This window comes from Thermobia domestica, chromosome 15, assembly GCF_964235325.1.
Source record: "Thermobia domestica chromosome 15, izTheDome1.hap1.1, whole genome shotgun sequence".
NCBI classification, from domain to species: Eukaryota; Metazoa; Arthropoda; class Insecta; order Zygentoma; family Lepismatidae; genus Thermobia; species Thermobia domestica.
Genome location: NC_137468.1, coordinates 42,478,026 through 42,504,146, shown reverse-complemented (window position 1 = coordinate 42,504,146; position 26,121 = coordinate 42,478,026). Strand labels below are relative to the sequence as shown.

At 35.8% G+C, this 26,121-nt stretch overlaps 1 protein-coding gene across 4 annotated transcripts in view; it reads left to right on the top strand.

Annotated features, from left to right (window-relative positions):
* LOC145671847 (sodium-dependent nutrient amino acid transporter 1-like) overlaps positions 1–26,121 on the top strand; it is a 179,701-nt gene that overhangs the window by 14,219 nt on the left and 139,361 nt on the right. For 3 of the 4 annotated variants that reach the window (XM_081741074.1, XM_081741075.1, XM_081741072.1), the window contains one exon: positions 1,364–1,498. The exons of the other annotated variant lie outside the window; for it this stretch is intronic. In XM_081741074.1, coding sequence (XP_081597200.1) covers positions 1,364–1,498 — 135 coding nt within the window. The remainder of the gene's footprint in view (positions 1–1,363; positions 1,499–26,121) is intronic. 4 annotated transcript variants of the gene reach the window in all.

Here is a 26,121-nt window from a genome sequence, read left to right as displayed (position 1 = left end):
TTGTATTTCGTTACATCGTTGGTTTCCACAATTTCGCACTGTCACTTTCACTCGCTTTGATGCTGAAGGAAAATTATTTTTGGTGATTCCAGGGGGGATGTCCTGAAGGTTGGGGTGAATTCCTTTGCTATCATTCTATCTTCTTTCCGATGGACTGGACGCTTTTCACTGCTCTGCTGCTTCTCGTCGTCAAGACGATTTTAAAATTAATAATTATGTGCAAATGTTTTAAGATTTCAAATTTTCTTCTTAAGGCAACATATTTATTATTATTAACGCACTTTTAATGTGTTAAAGCACTGTACCTAACAACGTAACAAATATACAATAATACGCACAGTGTTATGCGTTTACTCTTCGAGAACAGCTTTCATGGTAACTTGCTGTTGTCACACCAGGAACAATTGTCAGACTAACTTAATTTCTCTCCCCGTCTCCTAGCGTTTCTACGCAGTGGACAGGCTCTCAATGCAGCCTGGTGATGTCAAAGCTAAAAATAGCTATGACAACCCATAGGTAGGAATTTTTAGAGACGAAGTTTGTTCTCTTTGCTGAATTTTAGCACCTTATTTGGGGAGACGAGAGGATCACCAAGATTTCCGTCGCAGACGCGACGCACACACTCATAAATTTCTACGAGCGCTTTTATGCAAGGTTTATTTAAAAATTAAAATTTTCTTCATTAATATTCAATGAGCTGAACCATATGGTTACAAAATTTACATGGGAGAAATTGTTACAGTATTCTTTTTGTTCACCTCAACTATAGGTTGCTGGGCAACATGGAAATTTTAAAACTTTTCTCTCGGTTGGGAGAGCTGTTTTATACTTCTAGATAAGGTTTCTTCTTCGTAACTGTATCTAGACATTCTATCCTTAGTCTTCCTCTTCCTGGTTTTCCTTCTGCCTCTCCCTCTATTAGCACGATGATCCAATCGGAGTGCCGAATAAGATGGCCAAGCATACTGTTTCTTCTTTTTCCTATTATCTTCATGATCTGCCGTCCTTCATTAGCTTCCTTTAGTACGTCTTCATTCCTTTTCCTTTCGGTCCATGATATGCGCAGCATTCTGCGCCAACACTACATTTCAAATGCTTCCAGCTCGAATATTTCAGCTTTTCTCAATGTCCACGTCTCTGATCCGTAAAGTGCCACACTCCATACTAGTCTTAATTGATCTATTTAACAATACATAAAATCGCAGGTGAATGTGTTCAGCTTCTCTGACCAAATCCCGTGTCGGACTTTAATACATACAGTTTGTACAGTAGTTAATTTTGGAGAAAAGTGTTTATGGCATAACAATATATACTGCATTATCTTGATAAAGAAAATTTTAAAGCATAATACTTTATTTTGTAGGAATTTATATGATTCCAGCTGTGTTACTAAACTTATGCGCTGTGACACCAATCATATTTCTTGAAATATTTCTTGCTCGTTATTCATTGAAAGGACCGATAAATGTTTGGAAGTTAGCACTACCTATTGCATCTGGTAAGTTTTAAATCTAACAATTGTGTAAGGCTAACTAAAATTATGTTTTTTTTTCCTTTTAAATAATGAAGGATAATTAGAGTTAGCCTATTTACTTTCCAAAAGTAAATGAAACTGGAAGAGATGAAAACATAAAAATCTCTGAAATTGAGTACCTATTAATTTGTTCATTAAGAAAATTCGTTAGGAATAAAAACAATGGAACTGGGAAGAAAGTTAGAAACGACGAAAAAAAGACTAAAATTGTTGATTATGCTCTGCACAATATTGCTTAATGTGGCGTTGCAAACACTCAATAAAATATAGATTTATATAACATGGTTGTGATGTATTTTTCACGTAGAGAACCAAGGATCTTGTCAAATTTAAAGCACGTCAGAGGAAGCATCATTCATTGAAGTTCAAAGCTTTGCTATTATCACTTAACATTGTTCTCTTATCCAATCAGGAACAGTAGGGCGTTTAGCAGGACTTGCAATTTTACTCAATAAATAATTATAGGATACCGTAAGTAGGGATGGGCCCGAGTCGAGCTAAAACTCAACTCGACTCGAAACTTGACTCAAATTTGACTCGAGTTTCGAGTCAAGTTCCGAGCCGAGTTACTGTTTTTGAGATCGAATTTCGAGTCGAGTCGAGTTTAATAAATGGCTCGCTCGTTCAGCTCGTTTTAACTCGTTTTGAAATCATGGCCTGATTAGACAGGAAAGCGAAAGCCATGAGAAATGTAAGCTGTTATGTGGAATACTTTTAGAGTTGCTTACGACAGGGGACACCACTCGCATCTAATTTCGTCTCGATAACGAGACGACAATAGATTTTTATAACGAGACAGACTCAAATATAGTGAGCACCAATATAAGTATATAATGTAGTTCCATCAAGTAGTACCATCAAGGATCGGACCTACACGGCCGAATTATTCAGCCCAAGCAGAAGTCCAACGCGGGTAGTGATGTCAACCGACTCAGCTCGGTTCAACTGAGTGAACAACTCGAGCCGGCTCGGTTGGGATGAGTCACCAGCTCGAGCCAGCTCCGTTGAAACGAGTCCATTGGCTCGGTTCGACTTGGCTCAACTGAGCCACTGGCTCGAACCGGTTCGGTTGGGATGCGCCATCAGCTCGGTTCGGTTGGGGTGAGCCATCGGCTCGAGCCGGTTCGGTTGGGTGAGCTATTGGCTCAGCTTATTCTCGGTTTGGCTCGATAGTGAATGAGCCGCTCGAGCCTTTGCCAAACTTAAACCGAGGCCTAGCAGTTTTGAACGTTTTCCAGTCGCCGCCCTATATCTTTTAGACAACTTTGGCTCGAGCCCGAATACTTGCTTCTCCGGAACTCAAATTCAGAATCTCGTGAACGATGTCCTTGCCTCGTGAAGACTTCTCGACGACCGAGAACTGCTGTCAACTAGTTTTTAGTATGCAGATACAAACCGCCTACCTTTCATGGTTATACATGGTGTTATAATAATAATAATAATAATAATAATAATAATAATAATAATAATAATAATAATAATAATAATAATAATAATAATAATAATAATAAGTTGTAGTATCATTGATAATAATTATATTGTCTATGTAGGATACTTGAAGAGAGTACTTGTAACTACACACAGGATTTGGCTCGACTCGACTCGAAACACGACCCGAATTTGAGTCGAGTTTCGAGCTGAGTTGGTGAAAATTTTTCGAGCCGAGCTTAAAAATGTCTGTTTCGAGTCGAGTTTCAAAGAAAATTCGCTCGATCTCGCTCGTGCCCATCCCTAACCGAAAGACAGAGTTACTTTGCACAAAATATGGAAAGAGTTTCACAGTCCTCTTTTGGTAAAACCATGAACTGTAAAGAGAAAGTTTCAACTGGCACCGTAAGATAGAACATCTAACTGGATTTTGGCTATAATATTGGTAGTTAACTTCAGTTCTAATTACCGGAAGGTTTTGTTGTTGTAGAGGTATGGAAAGCAGTCACTGTAAAAGCCGACAAAATTTGAAAGATACACCTACAAGAATTTTTGTCAAAGTTAAGTTAGTTTCGTAGAATACTACTATGTATAATGGGACTTTGAAGCAATAGTTGAAAGTGAAGTGTGAAACGTCTTAAAGTCACAAAAAAATAAAACTGGGAGAAAGCGGTTTCAGTCTCTAATCGGGGTTACTTTAAACTTACACCCTATCCAACCATTCTATCAATTAGGATGTGCTAAATTATGTTGATTTAGTCAAGGACGTTATCTTAAATTCAGATTTTTTTTAAAAAATCAAATTTTGGAATTGTGAGCAAGCAAAGCAAATTTGCCCTAATGTAGTCATCTCTGTTTTTTTTTGTCCACACACTTTTCCTGCAGATTCTGTAACAAGTTTGACATATCTTTCAACTTCCTGAGTATGGCACGGACAATTTAAGAAACCAAACTCATGAGCAGATTTGTCATGCATAAGTGATAAGATAGTTTCTGTTGTTAAGCTTTCGAGCACTGGAGGGGGCGACAGCTCAAATTTTCTCCAATCTGTCAGCTCACTGTAGTCCGTGGCACCAAAATTTATTGAAGGTGCCATAAGTTCTAACAGAGCAATTCAGACAGGGCAGTGTGCTCCAGATGTGGCAATAAGAGATCTTGGACTTCTCAGTTACTTCCGATGGTCGACATGTGCAAACGGAATCTTATGGTTGGATGTTTCTCAAACAAATCCTCCAAACGAACTTAAAGTGCTTGTAAACTACATTATTAAGACATATGCTCCTGTCTGGTTCGAAATAGAGAGATATCAGTCAGTGAAATATGGACCTAAACATATTTTGAAGGTAGTTTAAACAATCAGACATTTGCCAAACAACATTAAAAGAATCATCGATCCTGTGATTGAAAGAAACGCGTTCTTCTGACGTCCAGAGAACATATTGTTGACTATAACAGTGGATGAGAGACAACATGTATGAGAGTTGGGCTACAGGAGAGCGCTAGAGGCAAGTAATAAAGATCCGAAGGAGAAATCTGTTAGAACTTTTATGGCACCTTCAATAAATTTTGATGCGACGGACTACAGTGAGCTGATAGTTTAGAGAAAATTTAAGGTGTAGCCCCCTCCACTGCTCGAACACTTCTAACTCACAACAACTCGAACAACAGAAACTATCTTATCACTTAGGCATGACGAATTTGTTCATGAGTTTGACTTCTTAAATTTTCCATGCCATACCCAGGAAGGTGAACATTGTATCGAAATTGCCTCAGAGTCTGTAGGAAAAGTGTGCGGACAAGGAAACAGAAATGGTTACATTAGGGCAACTTTGCTCTCAATACTTACAATGTCAAAATTTGATTTTAAAAAAAATCTAAATTTAAGACAACATCCTTGACTAAATCAACAGAATTTAGCACATCCTAATTGATAGGATAGTTGCGTAGTGTGTAGGTGGAACTCGAATTGCAGCCACCTTCTCGTGGTGAGTCTGAACCATTTCAAGGAACAAAAACGTTGAAAAATGGGCGAAGAGCTGCAAAATCATTACGAAAATAAAATGTATAAAATCACTCACATTCACTAATTAATAACAAGCATGGCCTCACACAACTAAAATAAAGTACTTACCCGCTATAGAAATAAAAAAAAAGTAATCTGAATATTCCTTGCATAATTAAAGGTAAATTTTGGTGTTTTTTTTTTTTTTTTTTTGTCATTTTTTCAAACTTTAGGCCGTTTTCGCGATCTGAAGATCCAACGTGTGATTTTTTTCGTTATTTTTCCGCTGATTAGCACTCAAATACGCAACGTTTGAGCCCTATTAGAATTCGATACTCGAACATTTGATTTTTTTGCTCCACCCTAACGCGGATATCCGTAAACCATGATTCTACCAGGAATGCAGAGAAGAGAAAACAGATAAAATTACGTTGGTTACGAAATCCGAATGAAATAACTACACAAAATTTCGTAGACATCAGGAGGGAAACTTTTAGAACAAAGAAACGCATTTTTCTATTTGAAAGCTAAAATTAAGGAACTTGAAAATAATAGTAAAAATAAAAACTTCGGGACGTGTATAAGCGGATCAATGAATTTAAGAAAGGCTATCAACCTCGTGCTTATATAATAAAGGAAGCTGACGGAACAGTTCTCACTGATACGGATAGCATCTTAAGTAGATGGAAAGATTTCTTTGAAGATTTGCTAAACACGCAGCCAAAAACTAATGTGCGTGGAGAAAAGGAGATACACACCGCAGAACCGTATATTCCAGAACGCAACCGAATAGAAGTAGAAACCGCTATAAAGAAATTAAAGAAACACAAATCTCCGGGTGTAGACGAAAATCCGGCTGAGTTAATTTTAGCTGGAGGCGAAAAATTGTGGATACACAAACTCGTTTTCCTTATCTGGAACAAGGAAGAATTGCCACAAGAGTGGAAAGAATCAATCATGGTTTCAGTTCACAAGAAAGGCGACAAAACTGACTAATAATTATCGAGGCATTTCTCTTCTGTCAACATCCTATAAAATCCTTTCAAATATTCTATTAGCAAGATTGACCCCATATGCAGATGAAATTATTGGAGATTATCAGTGCGGATTTAGACGAAATCGATCAACTATCGACCAGATATTTACCATTCTCCAAATACTCGAAAAGAAGTGGGAATACAATATCCCGGTACATCAACTATTTATTGATTTTAGAAAGGCTTACGACTCGGTTAGGAGATAAACATCACCCAACGTTCTAACTGAACTTAGAATATCGAGAAAGCTAATTAGATTAATTAAGATATGTTTAAATGAATCTCAAAGTACAGTCCGGGTAGAAAAATTTTTGTCCACGAGCTTTCACGTCGAAAATGGGCTGAAACAAGGAGATGCGTTGTCGCCATTGTTATACAACTTTGTTCTGGAATACGCTATAAGGAAAATCAAAGATAGCAACCAGAGCCTAGAGTTGAACGGTATTCATCAGGTTATGGCATATGCTGATGATGTAAATTTAATAGGGGATGATAGGAGAACAATAGAGATAAATGCAGAGAAAACTAAATACATGGAAGTGCGACGGGACCGTAATACGGCAAATTATGGATGCGTTAAAATATTAAATAATACTTTTGATAAAGTGGATACTTTCAAATGTCTAGGATCAATATTAACAGACGAAAATCATATTCAAGAAGAAATTAATCGTCGACTGAAAGCAGGGAATTTGTGTTATTATTCAGTTCAAAATCTCTTGTTGTCACGAATTCTGTCGAGGAATTTGAAGCTTAAAATATATAAAACGATAATCATGCCTGTTGTTCTGTATGGTTGCGAAACATGGTCGCTTACTCTGAGGGAAGAACTTAGATTGAAAGTATTTGAGAACAAGATCCTGAGACGAATATTCGAACCCAAGAAGAACGGGAATGGAGAATGGCGGAAACTTCATAACGAGGAACTACATAATTTATACGGTTTACCAAACATTGTTAGGATCATCAAGTCTAGGAGGCTTAAGTGGGCAGGTATGTAGCTAGGATAGAAGAAAGTAGAAACGCTTTCAAAGTCTTGACTGGAAAACCAATCGGAAAACGACCATTAGGAAGACTTAGGCGCAGATGGGAGGACAATATTAAAATGGATCTCGCAGAGATAGGTATACGAAATAGAAACTGGATCCAGTTGGCTAAGGATAAAAGTCAGTGGAGAGCTTTTGTGAACGCGGCATTGAACCTCCGGGTTCTATAGGCCATAGAGTTAGTTAGTTTTTAGCACCATCATTCTAATATCAATATTTGTAGACTGCATGCAGTTTTCTGTAGGAAGTGAAGTGTATAAATACTGAAGGGAAAATATTGCACAGATGCATTATGTTCGTATGTTGAACATACTTTTTGTATGTTGTACAAAGTATCCCCACCTATGGGGTTACTTTGCACCAAAGTTTATATTTCAATAACTATGGTCATACTAAATGCTTACTAATACATTTGCACAAATGTTTTCCTTATACATCTAGCTATTGTATGTTTAAAATACAGCTTTCTAAGTCATTACGTTTGTAAGTTACTTTCAATTTACTTTAAAATTCCTTAATTCTTGTGCAAAGTAACCCCGTCTTACAGTATATATAATTATAGTATATATATATATATATATACACACACATTGGCGGATCCAAAGGGGGCTATAGGGGCTATAGCCCCCCTTAACATTCAGGTATACAATGGATAAAATGGGCTTCAATCCTGCTTTACACTGGATAAAACGGCAAACTATGGTTTAGCCCCTCCCTTGATCATATCTTGGATCCGCCACTATATATATAAATATATTTATTGAAAATAAGGAGTATCACCCTGACAGTACTAAGAATGTGGCACGAGATGTTAGAATTCTTTGAGTAGATGTCTGTGAAAGATTGAAATAATAGGAAAACAATGTAGCCTAGAGATAAAAGAAACTCTTAGGAATAAACGTCATCCCGTTACTGATGCACTCTCCTACACGTGGACCTCCTGTCATGCAATTTGAATTCTAAAGCACAATAGCAGTTCCATGTTCCACTCTAGATCTTACCGTTTACCCGTAAATTTTACGTTTCTATGGCACGTTTTATGTTATACTTTTTTTAGTTTCGCTGTAAAACTATTTCATTTTTTAAAAATAAATGAAAGAAATTATAGTTCCAAACAGTTTTAAAATGATGTTTTTATAAGTTAGTATCTTAAAAAAAGAAAAGAAAAAAAGAAAGCAAGAACTAATTTCGGACATATTGTCAAAAACGCAATCCAATAATGTAACTTATTATACAAAGAGAAAATTCAATAAGTTGCGTTCTTATCTCCTACTTAAACGGCGCTCCAACCTTGTGTTTGAGAATAGTTTGCCTTATCATGTTAGCCTTCGTCTAGCAATGCAGTTCGATCACATCGCAATTTCTATCGTTCTATATACAGGGTGTTTGAAAACAACTCCGACAACGTTTGCGAGGTGATTCCTGATACCAAGATAAGGCAAAAAGTATAGACCAACCTGGGTGCACAAATGCTTCCTTTCGGAGTTATAGACTGCCGGAAACATGAAGAAAATGAATTTTAAAGGTCCATAGCTCCAAAACTATGGAATCTACCGTAGCCGGGTCAAGACTTCATTTAGAAACTAATATCCTAGATTCAGAATCCTGCGGTAGTTCCGCAACAATTTTTATAGAGGTAGTTGGTGAGTACTTCAAATTATATGCCAGTAGCCAAACTCCCTGTATAAAAATTGTTGCTTGAGTACCTTAGGATTCTGAAACACATACTTTTGGATAGCGCACATATTAGTTCCTTAGTGAAGTCTTGACCCGACTACGGTAGATAATATAGTTTTGGAGCTATGGATCTTTAAAGTTTATTTTTTCATGTTTTCGGCAGTCTATATCTCCGAAAGGAAGCATTTGTGCACCCAGGTTGATCTATACTTTTTAGCCTATCTTCATGTCAGAAATCACCTCCCAAAGTCGGTGTTGTTTTGAAACGCCCTGTATATACTTTCAAAAGGATGGTTAAGAAATATTTTATTTCTTTAGTGAGCAGACGTTATTTATTAAAATAATATTCTGTATTTCGTGATAAATTGTTAAAGAATGAAAAGTAATGAGATTTCCAGTTTAACGTTCCATAATTATGGTCCGAGGTTAAGGAAGGCAGTGATGATGATAATAACTGAAATGGTGGAATAAAGGAAGTGGGAAGAAACGGGAGAACTCCAAGAAAACATACACATATGGTATTTTAAGGAAAAGGAACATAATAAGGGGAAACTCTGCTACTATAGAGTTTCCCCTCTCTTTTGATTGATATATCGCTGCCTCTATAAAATATATCGTTTTGTTCTTCTTTCTTATTTGTAAGTTGTGGATAACTCTTAACAGTTTTAAACATTCCTAAAAATCTTTCTTTTTTATTTCTCTGAAAACTCTAGCAATCCTAGTTCCATATCTACCTTCAAGAAATATAGACTAAAAAGTGATGTCGTCATTTCCGCATCGTTACCATGGCGATCGGTATGTTTTTTTTTCTAAACAAATGCATGAAACGAAAGGAATACTGTTAAGTCTGCTGTTAATAAAAACTGACTGTTAACAAGACAATTGTAGAATATTTTGAGGACAAAGTAAAGTTAGTAGAAAAAGGTACACTTCTACAAAATATAATTGCATGTCCGAAAATTTCTAAGTTCCTTAAAGTTCTAAGTTTGGAAACAACGCATTCTGAGTGAGAGGAGGGGAGGGAATGAAAAAAGAAACAAGACTTATGAACACAGCCCACAGTTTGCTGTTTGAAATTCTCAGTTCCTCTTTTGTTACTTCTAATAACGATACTTCTAGTACAAAACAGTACCTTAGCATTAATGCAGCAAACTTTTTTCTTTTTTAAAAAAGAAAAAACACACATTTCTCAACGAAAAACAAAAAGATCGCCATAAAAACAAGGGTAGTTAAGGAGTTTGTTCTCTATCAATGCAACTGAAGGAGAGTTCTTTAGTTGTTTTGATAGCCATGGGTTTTAAGTAGTCTATTTTTTTTGTGTTGATGCAATATTTTTTAACTTGGTTCGAATTCCATTCGATTCATTTTTTTTATTTTGTAATTTTTCAGTCATTCTTGCCGTACATTTTTATAGTATAACACAGAGGTGATGGGCAACTTTCTAATTTATCCAAAAATAAGGTGTACAGGCCGTACAACCTTTCCTATATATCCCAATGTGAGAGTCCCTTACTGCAAATAACTTCTTGCATCGATCCATAAAATTTTCGAAAATCTGTAAATAAATCCGGAGATCTAGTGTTCAGGAAATCAGTATCACATCTAATACCTCCTTCGATACTACCAGAGCGCAATTCGTATTATTATTATTATTATTATTATTATTATTATTATTATTATTATTATTATTATTATTATTATTATTATTATTATTATTATTATTATTATACGTATCTTTGGCGTAGGAGATCCGGGTTCGATTCCCGGCTTGAGTTTCATGTGGTTCGGGGCTAAGTTAAGCTGTACAGCTCACAGATGACGAGAAGAACCCTAAAACAGTTGTAGTGGGGAAAGGTCAACGACACGGTCAAGTCCATTTTCGGTTTTTGAGGTGTAGTCTATACTTAGATGTCGTCTGCTACTCCGGGGAGTTATCTGTGTGCTATTCCGTGGTGTCATTTGAAACCCCCGTGCAAAAAGTGGGAGAACCCATACCTACGTCACACTACTTCTGCTAGAGTTCTTCTCGTCATCTGTGAGCTGTACGTTCACTTCTCATATAGCCTCGTTGCTGAAAGTGGCGCTAAACTCAAAATCAAATATACTACTATTATTATTATACGCATTTTTGGAATGGAAGACCCGAGTTCGATTCCCGGCAGGTGCTCATGTGGTTCGGGACCTACGTTAAGCTGTAAGTTTACTTCTTATATAACCTCGGTGCTGAAAGGGACTCTAAATTCAAAATCTATTATTATTATTATTATTATTATTATTATTATTATTATTATTATTATTATTATTATAAGTAGGAAATAGAAAAAAGATTTTAGGGTAGTAAATTTGGTGACACATTTTATTTCTTCCCAGTATGGACTTTATTGTTGTCTTGGTGTATCAGAACCATTTTAAATAGGTTTTCACGACGATCTCACTTTTTTTTTTTTTTTTTTTTTGCACGTAAAACTCTTAATAGCTTAGCTTAATAGCTTAATAGCTTAATATTATCACCGTTTGCTAGAGTCTATCTCACAAGAATGCACTCAGTTTCATAAGACATTGGCCATCACCTTACTCCGAACACTCTCACTTACAAGGAAAGCTATCCAACTCCTCGACGAGTTGAGTTGATTTTAGTTTAGCGTCCCTTTCAGCAGCGAGGCTATATGAGACGTGGACCTACTGATTAACGTGGAATCCGAACCACATGAGCTCCCGCCGAACTCCTCGACGAGTATCGCATTGAAAGTTGCACAAGTGGAAGGACATATTGAAAGATGGAAATATGCTTACTCCTGCGATTCGCAACGTCGTCGAACCGGAAGTAGAATGATCGTTCCCCCATAGCCGCTGAAAGTTATATACTCTGGTCATACATGCCAGAAAGTGATACACTGGAACCTGTTTTCTCACGAAGACACATATTGCAAACTCAAAATGATAAGAGTCGGTGGTGATTGGGGTCTCTGGATGCCATTGATGCGAATCGATGTCAAATGGAACACGATACTCGATCGTAAGTTTCAAACGAACACGTTTACCCGCTGGAGAAAAGGGACGCGCTGAAATCACAATTCAAAAATGGCTTTCTATGATTATTATTATTGCTAGTAGTATGACTATTATTATTATTATTAGTAGTAGTAGTAGTAGTAGTAGTAGTAGTAGTAGCAGTATGATTAGTATTATTAATATTATTAATATGGAGAAAAGATATTCAAGTGACAATTAACTCACATTTTATTTACTGTTTATGCACTTTGCTGTTCTGTTGGAGATTTCAGTAAAAGTGTTTAATGAGTATCAATTTGGGCAACAACGACACGCTGATATTCTCTCATGCTTCACAGCGTAAGCGTGAAGATTCATGAATTATCGGAAATAAATTTTCTAAAAGAAAATCTAAACTTTTGAATATATGTAGAGTAATTTTGAATAGGCATAATATAGGCACATTAAAAGCAAAATGATGATACAGAAATATTGACAGAAACGTGAAATATCTTGTCTAGAGTTCAATCTGTTGGTTAAGTTACTTTTAAAATGTATCGCGTTACTTTGTCATCAACTTTTTCTTATATACAGTATATGACACAAGTTGTACTAGATGATAGTTGTTACTTATATAACTCATAGTCGGTTCGGAAGTAGCGTGCTATTTGTAGCTGTAACCGTAGGAACTAACATTAACCTAATCATTGTCTCACTTGCAAAAGAAATACCAAGAAATGCATTTGTCGCTATGCCTCTTACATATAAGTTCCTTCGACGAAGGTAGAAGAAATATTCTTCCCTGGACCACTACCCTTTTTCCAATGTGGGCTCAAGATGTATGTACTAGTTATCAAGATGAATGTCACAAAGTGGTAATATCGAAATAATTTAAAATTTCGGACTAATTTAGAATTTCGAATGAGTAATAGTATAGCCGGAATCTACTCATGGCTGAGAAAATACGCATGGGCGCCAACCATGTATCAGCTTTCCTGTTATGCTGATTCTCTACGTGTAAATTACATATGCATATTTGTCACACACTGAAGAAGCGTAGTAGTCCATAAGACTGGGGAAGAAAGAAAGTAAGTAGCTAACGAACACAACACTGAATCACCCAATAACTAAACATGATCAACTGTAAAGAAGTGTCACACAACGGAATTCTCGCTTGATTTTCATAGGAACACAATATGGAAATAAGTTCTTCCAGGTTCTTGCCAAGGACAGCATTCCCCCATCCCATGGAGACTTCAATCCATTTATACTGATTTAATCTATACCCATTTATCGTAGCATCATAAGACCTAAATATAAAGTTTACTGTATTTTAATATTATGATTTAAATTCGTATAGCTTATAGTAAACACCAACAACAATAATAATACCGGGTTCAGAGTAGGATTATTTTAATGGTCGTAGATTGTCGTGATATAATTTAACATATGCTTACATAAAACGTCATATGTCCACGCAACAAACCTGAACATAGTTTTCCAATGTTTTCTCAAAACTTCCTTGGATTTTTTTTTTTAGGTACAACTTTTGTATATACATTTTCAGTAGCATTCGTAATAAATATCAAGCACAGTTTCATTGTTTACAGTTAGTTAATATTTACTTTGATCTATATTTAAATCACAAGATTACACACACTGTACATGCAACTAACACATATCCATGCAAGTTATAAATATTTAACCTAAGAAAAATAGTGATTGGTGTCTATGAGGAGTTTCATCTACAACTACGGGGATGCGGCACAGGATCGACACGGCACAGGATCGACACGGCATACGACCGACAATTCAGCTCAGAAACCTGTTTCGGTCCTGTGCCGTGTCGATCCTGTGCCGTTTCGGTCCTATGCCGTGTCGATCCTATGCCGTGTCGATCCTGTGCCGTTTTGCTCTCACGCCGCTGCTCTGAAATAATTTAACTTTTAATCATGTGCCTAAAAAAATAATATTTTTATTATCTGTTTAATCTTTGCTCTTACAAATTATAAACTCCTGTCGATTCTATGCCTGTGCAAGTTATATGCATAGAATACGTACGATCGAAACGGCATAGAGCCGACACGGCATAGGAACGAAACGGCACAGGATCGACACGGCACAGGATCGACACGGCATAGGAACGAAACGGCACAGGATCGACACGGCACAGGATCGACACGGCACAGGATCGACACGGCATAGGACCGAAACGACGCACGATCATCCCCACTGCGTAGTATCTATAAAACCAAATATTTATTTCTCATAAAAGCATCAGAAACCTGTCAATTGATTTTAAAATATAAGAATTATAAGATATTTACTATATGAATATTAATAATTGTGAGTGACAAAAGAATGATAGTGCTAAATGGACAAAATATAATTTCTTGTGTGCTTGGTCAAAAGCATTTCTATATGTATGGAATACATATATTTATTATTATTATTATTATTATTATTATTATTATTATTATTATTATTATTATTATTATTATTATTATTATTATTATTATTATTATTATTATTATTATTATTATTACGTTTTAACTCGTTTTGAAATCATGGCCTGATTCCACTAGAAAGCGAAAGCCATGAGAAATGTAAGCTAAGTAGTAATATGGAATACTTTTAATGTTGCTCACTAGAGGAAACATGCTCGCATGTCTTCTCGTCTCGATATCGAGACCACAAGAGACTTTTTTAATAAGAAGCTCAGTTGGGAAGTAATAACTGAGCCGATGGCTCGAGCCGGTTCGCTTGGGGTGAACCATCGGCTCGAGCTGGCTTGGTTGGATGAACCATCTGCTCGGTTCGGCTCATCTGGGCCGAAGGCTCTTGCTGACACGGTTCGGTGAGCTGTTGGCTCGGCTCACTTCTCGGTTCGGGTCCATAGTGAGTGAGCTGTGAGCCCAGCTGCTCAAGTTGTTTACAATTGTAAACCCGGGCCGAACAGTTTTGAAGATATTTGGCCAGTGCCCTATAACTTTTAACAATGTTTGGCTCGAGCCCGAATACTCAACCTAAACCCTCAACCCAAATTCACAAGCTCGTGAACAATATCCTTGACTCCTAGAATTCACGACTACCGAGGTTAGCAATCAACTAGTTTTTTAGTATTCAAACACAGACCGCGTTTCTTTCATGTTTAAACACAGTGTTGTTATAATTATAATTATTATTTATTATTATTAATAATAATAATAAAAGTTGTACTAGTAGTAGTACTAGTATCATTGATAACCTATATTGTCTATGCAAGATACTTGAAGAGAATACTCGAAACTACAAACCAGATTTGGTTCGACTCGACCCGAATTCGAGTCGAGTTGGAGGAAATTTTTCGAATCGCGTTCAAAGATGTCTGTTTTTAGTCGAATCGAGTTTCAAAGAATACTCGCTCGTACTCACTCGTGCCCATCGTAGGATGACCACATTCTAACAATCGAAAAGTAGGACACAAGTATAATAGTACTGTATATGATATCTTACTGCGTCGGCAATACGCATATCATTATTTCAATTAATGTTAACCTTAAGTTAATGAACATTTTTGTTAAGAAGAAGCACTGAACAAAATTATTAAAGGAATTAAACACAACTCCAAATGCTTTGATGAATAACAAATTGGTTTATTTTATGAACGTACAGTCAAAGTTCGTGTTGGGCTAAATAATAATAATAACAATAATAATAATAAATTTCGAAGCGTGGTATTATTTTAAGAAATGAAAGAAAATTTAGACCGGCACAAAGGAACTTCTATTTAACTTGGTTAGCATGACTGTCATAAGTTCAATAAGAAACCTTTCCTACTTTACCGATATCTCAACAAGGCCTTCTCAGTAAAAGCGATGTATTGTAAAAAATGGTTTGTTGATTGTTCTCCATCCCTAGTCTTCTGAGGAGTGTTAGAAAACACAGCGGTTCATCATTCAGGAAAAGAGTGTGTTTGATTCAAAATATTGTGAATAAAGAATGAAACATTAAGATATTGCAAATAAATTAACTCTGGACATTTCGCAGGACATTTTAAAGAAGAAGGATATTTCTCGATTTCCTAGACATCTTCGCAACACGCAGGACAGCTCTTTGAAAAACAGTACTGTACTGCGAAAATCAGTACGTCTGGTTACCCTAGCCCATCCGTACGAGTAACGCAGTATGGCATTTTAGCCAATGTTACCTTATATGAAAATATTCATAACTTATAGCTGTCAAGTAAAAATGTGTCCTTGCATTTACATAAAGCAATTCAGAAAGGGCAATAATAATAATAATAATAATAATAATAATAATAATAATAATAATAATAATAATAATAATAATAAAAGCGATAGTAATAGTAGTACGGAAAATTGAAGTGATAACATTTGTTCACATATTCTAAGTTTCAGACCTAAAAGTAACGCGTTACTTTCGAAGTAAAGTAACAGTTACTTTTTGGGGGCAAGTAACGCGTTACATTTTAGGAAAAAGTAAAGTAACTTGTAACGCGTTACATTTTTACATGTAACTTACCCAAAACTGTCCATGGGAAAATTGTTCACTGCTCGGGCCAAGATTGTTTCTGACTGTCGACAGATGGATGCCGTTTATGGCAGACCTTTGCCTGAAGTACTGCCCAAAGTTTGTAGTCCAACGGGTTAAGATCCGGGCTGCTAGAAGGCCAATCAATGGTAGAAATGAAGTGAGGGACGTTCCGCGCCAGCCAGTCCTAAGTTGGTTTCGCTGTGTGGCCTGGAGCGGAATCCTGTTGGAAGGTCCACATTTCTCCAGGGAACATGGTAGCAGATAGTGGTTACACTATAGGTGTTAGCACTGTGTTCTGGTATACCTTGGCAGATGTTTTAACACCTTGTTCGCAAAAATACAGCTGGGTTGTGCTTGAGTAGCTCACTCCCCACCAAACCATCACTGAGGCAGCATGATGTGTTGGGTGTCATCCAGAAGTCCTAAACGGCAGAACTCCTAAAAATATAGGCACTAGACCTGAATTTTAGTACTTCTGCAGTTTAGGACTTGTGGCACGGTATGATTTTTAGGATTTCTGCCGTTTAGGACTTGTGCCGCGATATGATTTTTAGGACTTCTGGCGTTTAGGACTTCTGCCTTTTAGGACTTGTGCCGTTTAGGTCTTGTGCCTTTTTCATTCACTTGCTTTAGTTCTGAAATTCGCCACCACCCCACGAAATTGCGACGATGCAGCAACTAGTTGGCAATAATGTCACGAACGTAGCTAATTCCAACAATAACAACTATATTTGTACTACTAAGATTATTATTATCACTATCTGTTCTGCACTTATACGTGAATTACATAATACAACTTATTTCATTCTAAGAATTAATTACATAATTAGTTAAGAAATTCGTTTCTTTCGAATGGAGATACGAGAATCCCAAGACAAATTCCTAAAACAAAAATAAATAAATAAAAAATTGAAAAAATGTTTAAAAAGCATATTTTACCAGACTTCTGAAAGCAAGAAAACATTCAGAATTTCAATATATACTGTGTGGAGCGAATTTTATTAAGAGTAAGACAAAAATCCACCAAAGTTTACTTAATTAAGACAAAAGCTCACTAGACATTTCACGAGTGAACATTAAATACCAACGGTATACATAAAGAACGCAGTAAATTTAAAATTGAACAAAGAACATTTACTATGCAATACATTGGGTGACATTCATAAGTTCTAAACGGCACAAGTCCTAAAAATATAGGCACTAGACCTAAATTTTAGGTCGTGTGCCATTTTTGCAGAAATTACTACATAGTCATTTAGGGGTGTAGCCTGCAATTTTTTCTAGGGGAGCTTGATTTTTATATATTAAAAGCAAATCAAAAGTTTGTTTTCAGATTACAAAAGCTTCAATAAGACAATAAATTTATACATATTACACATGTACATAAATACATAATATTATTGTATTTCCAGTTACTTCCTTTTTGAAACCTGGACCTTGACAGAGCGTAAATTTAAAACCACAGCTTGTGGGAAATGTACGAATAAGTTAGTTATAAGAAATCGGAAACTGTTCATGGAAGTCCATTTGTTTGACTGTATTTATCTTCTGTACTCTTATATAAAAGAGTAAAGATGAGTGATTTTTGGGCATACTACTACAAGTAGAGTCGATAAATTTTAGTTATAAAATATAATTTTCTTATGAAAGCAGTACATAAGAAAGAATTTTTGGAAATAAGTATCGTAAAAAGGGTGGGGTAAGATTTTTTAAAAGGGTAGTGTATCTCGCAAGTTTCTAAAGCTAGTAAAATAAAACTTGGCATATAAGCTTTCCTATTAAAAAGAAAAAAACTGAAAATTGAAAATTGAAAATTGAACACATAAAAGGGAAAGAGCAAAGGGAGCACATTTTTTTATGTTCGATTTCCCCATTACTTACTCAGAAAATATGTAAATAAATTAAGGAAGGATTTGTTTAAGCTAGATGCGTGAAACTCGGCATTTGAACTTTTAACTAAAAGTAATAAAATACTATATGTTTCAGCGTCTTGAAAATTACACTTCTAAGCGAAAGGAGGGTCAGTTTCTATAATATTAAAATATCCCACTGCTTATGAGATTTGGGCAGAAAACTCTTTTTCCTTTAGGCCTCGGTTCATCCAGTTAAGCAAACGAGAGTACAAAGTGGCTGATGAATTAGGTTCTTTTAATTATTTTAACATGTTGACGTAGTTTAATTCTTTTAAAACTGTATTCTTTCACATTCTATTATAAACATATTTCATTTGCTGTAATTATTAAACACGTTTAATAAACATAAAACAGACTAACCTCCGGTCCCGTCCAGAATATGTTTTTGGTGTTAAGCCATCATTTGCCGTCCGTAACATAACCTTTGATTTAAACTTCACGTACTATCAAGACTCAAGTCTCAGAAATGTAGCATATATGAAATATACTACTTCTACTACTACTACTATACTACTACTACTACTAGTACTACTACTAAATATTAATAACAATAATAATAATAATAATAATAATAATAATAATAATAATAATAATAATAATAATAATAATAATATGTACTTCTGAAATACATATGTATCTATGTGTTATTAATTCTTTCATAATCTTGAAAGAAACTTTTGATTTGTTTTTAGTTTGTAAAAATGAAGGCCCTCTAGAAAAACTTGCTGGCTATACCCTGAATGACTATGTATTGGTTTCTGTACACGTATTGTGTTATCACTTACTAGTCTAGTGTTATTTTTAGAACAAGACAATGGTTCTTGTCTTGGAATATTACTAGTTTGGTTTGGTAGTACAGTGATAGAGTGTGACCTATGATTTTATTTCCCTGTAGGGTATGCTATCTGCAATGCAATAAACTGTATATGCTTCTTCTTCCTAACAAGGCTGGGCGATAAGCCCCTGCAATTCCATTACAAATAAGGACGATATTATTTTATAAACTACTTGGTGAACCTTTGTTAATATAACGCTATTAGTTCTTACAACCTTTTGTTAATCTTATCTAACAATTGCAAAATGGAATAATTGAGAAAATATATAATGATGATGATAGTTTATTTACATAAGGTATACATACAACAAAAGGGAATCTGTTGGTCACTACTGTGTATCTGCTAAACCAGGGTCAAACTCTGTGTGTCACAAAGGTTAGTTTAACAGAGTTTAAAATAATAATAGATATTTTGTTTGACTTACAAAGATTATCATATTAGCAAAATGATTTGAAATAACACGCCAGACATAGGATAAGTCTTGGGCTATATCGCTTAGAATTGTTTTAAGAGTAAATATATCATTTATGCATTAAATTTCATTACTGGCTACTTACACGTTTCGGCCTCGTGTTGGAAGTCAGCTTCTCGTGTTCTTTTCATATTCCACGATAACTGTTTTAATTGCACACTCCGCCAAATTACCTTTCCGACCTTACAATACTTTCTTGGAAAACTTCGGCTAACATATATCACCAGACGTTTGGAAAACCGACATCCTTTACTTCAGGATACAATGCGTTATTTAGCATTTCACCCAACACCTCACCGTTACTATCATTCTCCACTTTCGCTCCTATAATCTACCACCGTTAGATCCCTCTTTACTTATCATCGCCGATTACGTCATTCATGAACATCTTCCTCTCATTCACCCATCATTTCCAGCACAGTGATTACCATTATTTACTAACATGGGACTCATTCATTTTCATCATTGAATAGAGCAGCCTCTAGGCTAAAGATAAGCTCATTTGTCTAACTAATATCACCCACGTGTTGTCCTGTGTATGCATCTCGCCACATCATTCACGCCCATTACTATATCATACGTATCGTGCATTCTATACCTAATCCTTCGTTATGATCATTAATGTTCTTTCCTTATAATATACTGCCTGATTATTTTCTTATTTATCTTCTTACTAATAACAATCATATATATGTAAAGTAACTTGGCTTCAGTTATCGCATCCTTATTGGTATGCAACCGTGCACATCACATGGCATCAGTTTGAGGGAATATTATTGATGAATTGGCAATGGCTTTCATGTTCTTGACGCTAATCCTTACATTTCCGACGATTTGAACTCACGTTTACTGAGTATGAGTGCATTCTGGGGATTTTTCGTAAAGTGTTTCCACACATTTGAATCACCCTGTTTCACTGTTATGCTCTACCGACATTGCAGATGTCTTTCTAGAGCATTTGAGTACAAATTCGCTATACTTAATACTCAGAACATCACTGTTGTCCGGCATCCATACCTGGCGATTATGCAACCACACACAACGGGCATGGTGTCCGCCATTTTATATTTGTTCCAGATATCGACTTAATACAAACGAATTATTGTTACCTGGTACAAGCTTATCAATTCATATCTATTTAGACCAAGTTTCACTTGGAAGATTATCCGGGACTCCCTACGTTCCTTTGGGGAACCCTTGCGCGTGCATGGTAGGATTGTGAAACATGCAAAATTCAATGGAGCAGGTATGACTTCTTCAGTGAATTTTTTACCCGCCCTCTTTATGTTGGTTAGTTTCCGAACTATTGGCGTCCGAAACTCATTTTTCCACGCTTTGTAGATCCGAAACTATGTCCGATAGCCGAAAGTTCAAGAGAACTTTTTTCTTGTCTCAGTGGCAGGAGTCACCTCTCAAGAGTTGTAACACTTATTTTGCAACACTCGATATCTATCTATCTATCTATCTATCTATCTATCTATCTATCTATCTATCTATCTATCTATAGCTTCAACCGGTCGCTTCGTCCCCGAGTAGTAGATAAAAAAGAAATATATTTTCGTCAACTTTTCTCATGTCCCAGCTTAACAAATTGTTTTCCTTGAAGTCAAAGAAAATGTTTCTGTAACATGTATGGAAAACCATGAGTTTGTTGGTGAAATGTATCTGAATCTTCCATTGACCTTTTTTCCGCAAAATACTAATTAATTAGTTAATTAATTTGAATGTTTTGTTGCGGAAAGTTCATTTTAGGGTGTTATTATTGTACTAAGAATTATCTACTATAGTATCTATTCACAAATAAAAAAAGTTGACTTTTTTTCAGAAGTGAAGTCTATGTTGGTTTGTATACCTTACATGGGCTTCTCGCACTAAGTCAAAAATGATAAAAATCAACTTTAAAAATTTACTGCGGGCAAACTATTTGTTATTTTTTAACCGGATTTGAAGAATATGTTAGGGTTTTACACAAAGAATCTTAGAAAAAAATTGCGCTTCATTCCGTTAATAATAACGTAAGATAATTTTAAAAAATATATACTTTTCAAAAAATCAAGGTCGCTGACTCCCTTAAAATCAGAAAAAAGCTTATATTTTTAAAACTGTTGTCTTTAGTGCATCTAGGTTTGAATATGTTGGCTATCTGAACTTGCTTTTAATATCACTAAAGTTTGTTTTATTATCTACATCGAAAATTAATTAATTAAAAATGATGTTTTCTTATTTTTGAAACCGGTCGCCTCTCGACTTTGAAGTGTTTCCAATTGCTGGATATTACCCCACATGTTCTCAACCAATCAAATAATTCTATTTGGTTGTGCGACGGAAGAGCGTTTAACACCTTCTAAATTTCTATATGGCAATTTTGAAATTGTGTTTAAAAATAGTAACTACTCTCAGAGCTACCAACATTTTAAGAATATATTTTTGTAACACTAGCGAATGAAAATCCTTGGCGGGATACTGAATTTGCATGAGGAGAGACGATACAGTTCAAGGTCATAGAAGTAGAGGGCGCAATTGTGCAAAGACAATGAAGAAGCAAAGTGGGAATCGAATCTTACGGTAGCTCCATGCAGGGGAGGGGTTGTCTAAGATACATAATGTTCGCGTGCGAGAGAGAGAGAGGAAGGGAGTGAGTGAGTGTGTGTGTGTGAGAGAGAAAGAGAACCATGTTGTCAGTGAAATGAATCAATTCAACCGTTCGCGCTTCATTGAGTACAAAATAGTTTTCTTTGTAAACACCTTTCTTGGAAGTTGTTTCAATGTGTTGATTATTTTTCATTAAAAGCGCTTTTTTAAAGGATAATATAAGCATTTGTTACTAAAGGTATATTTCTGTTTATCTTCTGCTCTGTAACATACGCACCAGTATAGCCAGCATTTTTTTTTTTTCCTATGGGAGCAGGACTTCTTTTAGAAGGGGTGAACATTTTACACTAAAAGCAAACCAAGTTTGTTTCATATTTATTATTTATTCTCTACTTTATTAAAATATGGGTCCTGAGACTATATAAAAAAATAGACTGTAGATATGCAAGTTTATAAGGAAACAAAAATTGTTCATCGTAGTCCACTTACTTGACTTGCATTAACATAGATACTAAGAACGAGGAAATATTAGAGGAAAATTCAGTAATAAATTCGCTAGTGAGTGCATTCAGTTGGTCAAATAAGTGTAACAAATTGGGAGCAGTAGCGGCTTCTGAGGGAAGTCACATCGGTAAAAATTTAAATTTTATTATTACAAGACTTGTAACTAAAATTTTACAAACGCATAAAACACATATTAACTTCAAATCTGTATTTCTTTTAAACAAATGTAAATACCAATGAAATTATAATATCAAAAATTGCACTTTTACCAATTAAAGTATCTACATTAGCACATTTCACTTTTGCTTTACTGAGATATCTATTTAGTACCAACTATTCAAATAGTTATTTCTTAAACACTGTTTTGTCTATATATAGACCTATAAAATTGAAAGTGACAATTTTCGTAACTTAATAACTTTTGAACCACCCGACCAATCTCAATTAATTTTCATCATAAATAAGGTTGAGCCTGGGATCTTTTCACTTTGAAGGTTCAACTTGGAGCAGGGGATGGGTATATATATATATAATATGTGAATGTAGTGGTGCTATTCTAATTTCTTAACAACCGGTTTTCTCTCTCTCTCTCTCATATATATATATATATATATATATATATATATATATATATATATATATATATATATATATATATATATATATATATATATATATAGTATAAGGATATATATAACTTTCTTAGGAAACAAACTATACAAGGTAGACAAAACGAAAATATTTATTGGATACCGCAAGTGACATGTACAGACCTACACAGCATCTTAATACAATGTAGTGTGACGAAATTAGGCTAGGTAGCACTGCGAATATCTTGGAGACGGGTTAGCCAAGATAGATGGTTCTCAAAAAATGTTGGGAAGATCTTAATCGAGCAATGGACCAACAATTTATTATTGATAATGATACGTATGCGTTTCATATATAAACTACCCTCACGACTATACTCATGTGATCCCAGTTCTCATTCTTGATACCTAAGCTTTTGAGATTAAGAAATAAATGGTTATACCTTGTTTTGAGAGATCATATGTTCAACCCTGTAGATGTAAGAATTTCTAGAAAGAAAGATGCTTAAACTAAAATTTTCTGTTCCTGGATATAACTGGGTGAAAATTACTTCATGTTTGGTTCTAACAAACGTTTCTGCGAACTCGAAATATTTTAACAACCTGTTCTGGCGAACCGGCTGAATAGCACCACTATATATATATAAATGATCGTAAATTACCGACATTAATGTCCAATCCATAGTTTTGGGTCACGGAGACGAACAGTAACACTTCCGATGCCATTTAAATCCAAAAGCATCCCTCATTAGTACTCCTAAGGGGAGACGGTAACATGTAAAAATAATTGAAATTGACAGATATTAGTGTCGAATTCCTAGCTTTTGGGATCCCTAAGTTGATTAATGACAATTTTATTGCCCTTTATATCCGAATTGAAACGTTGATTTGATTTTGAGTTTTATGTCCCGTTCAGCAGCGAGGCTATATGAGACGTGGACCTACTGATTGACGTGGAATCCGAACCTCATGAGCTCCCACCGGGAATCGAACCCGGGTCTCCCACGCCAAGGGCGCATACGCTTAGCCACGAAGGAGATCCGAATTGAAACGTATTCTCCCTATGCGAAGAACGGGTATTCTGCTAGTCGTAACCGAAAAAAAAAAGAAGAAAAAGATTCGTGAAACTAAATTTTGTACAGATTAGCAACTACCCTTTTGGAAAACAACATAAAATAATCAACCTTCTTTTTACCTTTCTGCCTTCTTTTGTTCGATAATTTCCACCTTCAACAATAAGCTAAGAGAAGAAAGCTTTGTTCGGTTTCAAACATGGAACAACACTCCAACATGGAAAGTAGCAACATTATCTTTATTTAAAAAAAAAAAAAAAAAAAAAAAAAAAGTCAGGGCTATCCATTTAAAAGAAGCTCAACAGACTTATCTAATCGTAAGTGCAACACTGCCCCTATGCTCTATATAAGCCAGGCCGCGGTGGCTCAGCTGCAAAGCGCTCACCTCTGGTGCGAATTGTCTATGGTTCGATCTAAGTTCTACCAAATAGAATTTGTGGTGGATAAACGCTTTGTGCGTGGGTTTTCCCGTTTTCTTCTACGTTCTTCATTCCACTTCTTTCATTATCATTGTCACCGCCGTCATAGCCTTGAAGCAAATCATGAAACTCGAAAGTATAGAAGAGGAAAAAAAAAATTGTTATTGGGCTGCCTGTGATCTCAGCTGGTTGTGAAAGGAGCTTTTCTGTTATGACACTCACAAAACATGAATAAGAACTATGTTAAATGGTACATTTTCGAAATTGATTCTGCTTAACACTTAGTCACATTGTTAAGCACAATTGAGACCCCAATGAGTATTTGCAGATAGGGGAGGAGCTAGTGGAAACGTCGCCTCGGGCGCTGATTCCAAGAGGCGTCTAACAAGCAAGAAGGAAAAAGTGTTGGAAATGAGCAAACATTCCCAAAACAGTATTAGCGGTCTGCTAAAGCCATATTGTTGCCAGTTTGCAAAGAAATAGATTTGTTAAAAGTTTTCTTCTAAGCTCCGCTCGCAATCCAAACTTCTTAATAGAAGTCAGAACAGGTTTGCACTTATTATTTCTCAGTAATAGTTAAGAAAGTCATTATATACCTAAGAAGGGCCGTACCGTGGGGGAAGCGAGCGGGGCGACGGCCCCGGGCGCCGAAGTAAGGGGAGCGAAAAATTCGGGAGAAAAAAGGAAAAAAGATACGAAAAATTGTTTGGGATATATGTATGGGAGCGCCGTCGTATACTCTCGCCCTGGGCGTTGATTTTCCGCGGCACGGCCCTGTACCTAAGTATGATCCCTTAATGATTATGTGATATACAAGCTGCCGAGTAATGATTTATAGTGTATGCAGGAGCGTTTTCAAAATTGGAAACGGTGAAAGTCTCAAATACGTGTTAGGCGTTTTAATGACGATGAGCTTGGATTGTTAATCACACTTTTCTACCCAATCGGATTAATCACGGCAGTCAGAATGAAAGTATGAAAAATAAGGCGGGTGAAGAAACACACACAACCTGCTATTTACGAGGGAATGTTAAAAATGAAAGTAAAGAAGGGAAATAATAACATTTTTTAAGCTGAACGTCTTTTTCAAAGACTGATCATTACCAGTATTTGCTTTTGGTCCATTAACATATGAAATACTTGCAATTTGAAGGACTTTATTAGGATCGTTTTTCCATCAAACAGGACACGTAAGTTTGGCCCTCCACTGTACAACACGTATTGATCGTTTTTTTTTTTTTTTTTTTTTTTGTTTGTTTGTTTTCAATGTGACATGTGGACCCTCCTCTTCCATCAGCAGTAACCAGTTCACCTGTGAGTGTCGTGGTGTGAAAGTGGTGCGGTAAAATGGGCGACCTGACAGACTTCCAAAGAGGCATGATCCTTGGTTCCCGTCTGGTTGGAGCTTTAGTGGTAACAGTGGCGAACATTGTGGGGTTATCGAAAGGCACTGTGTCCAATGTTACTATGG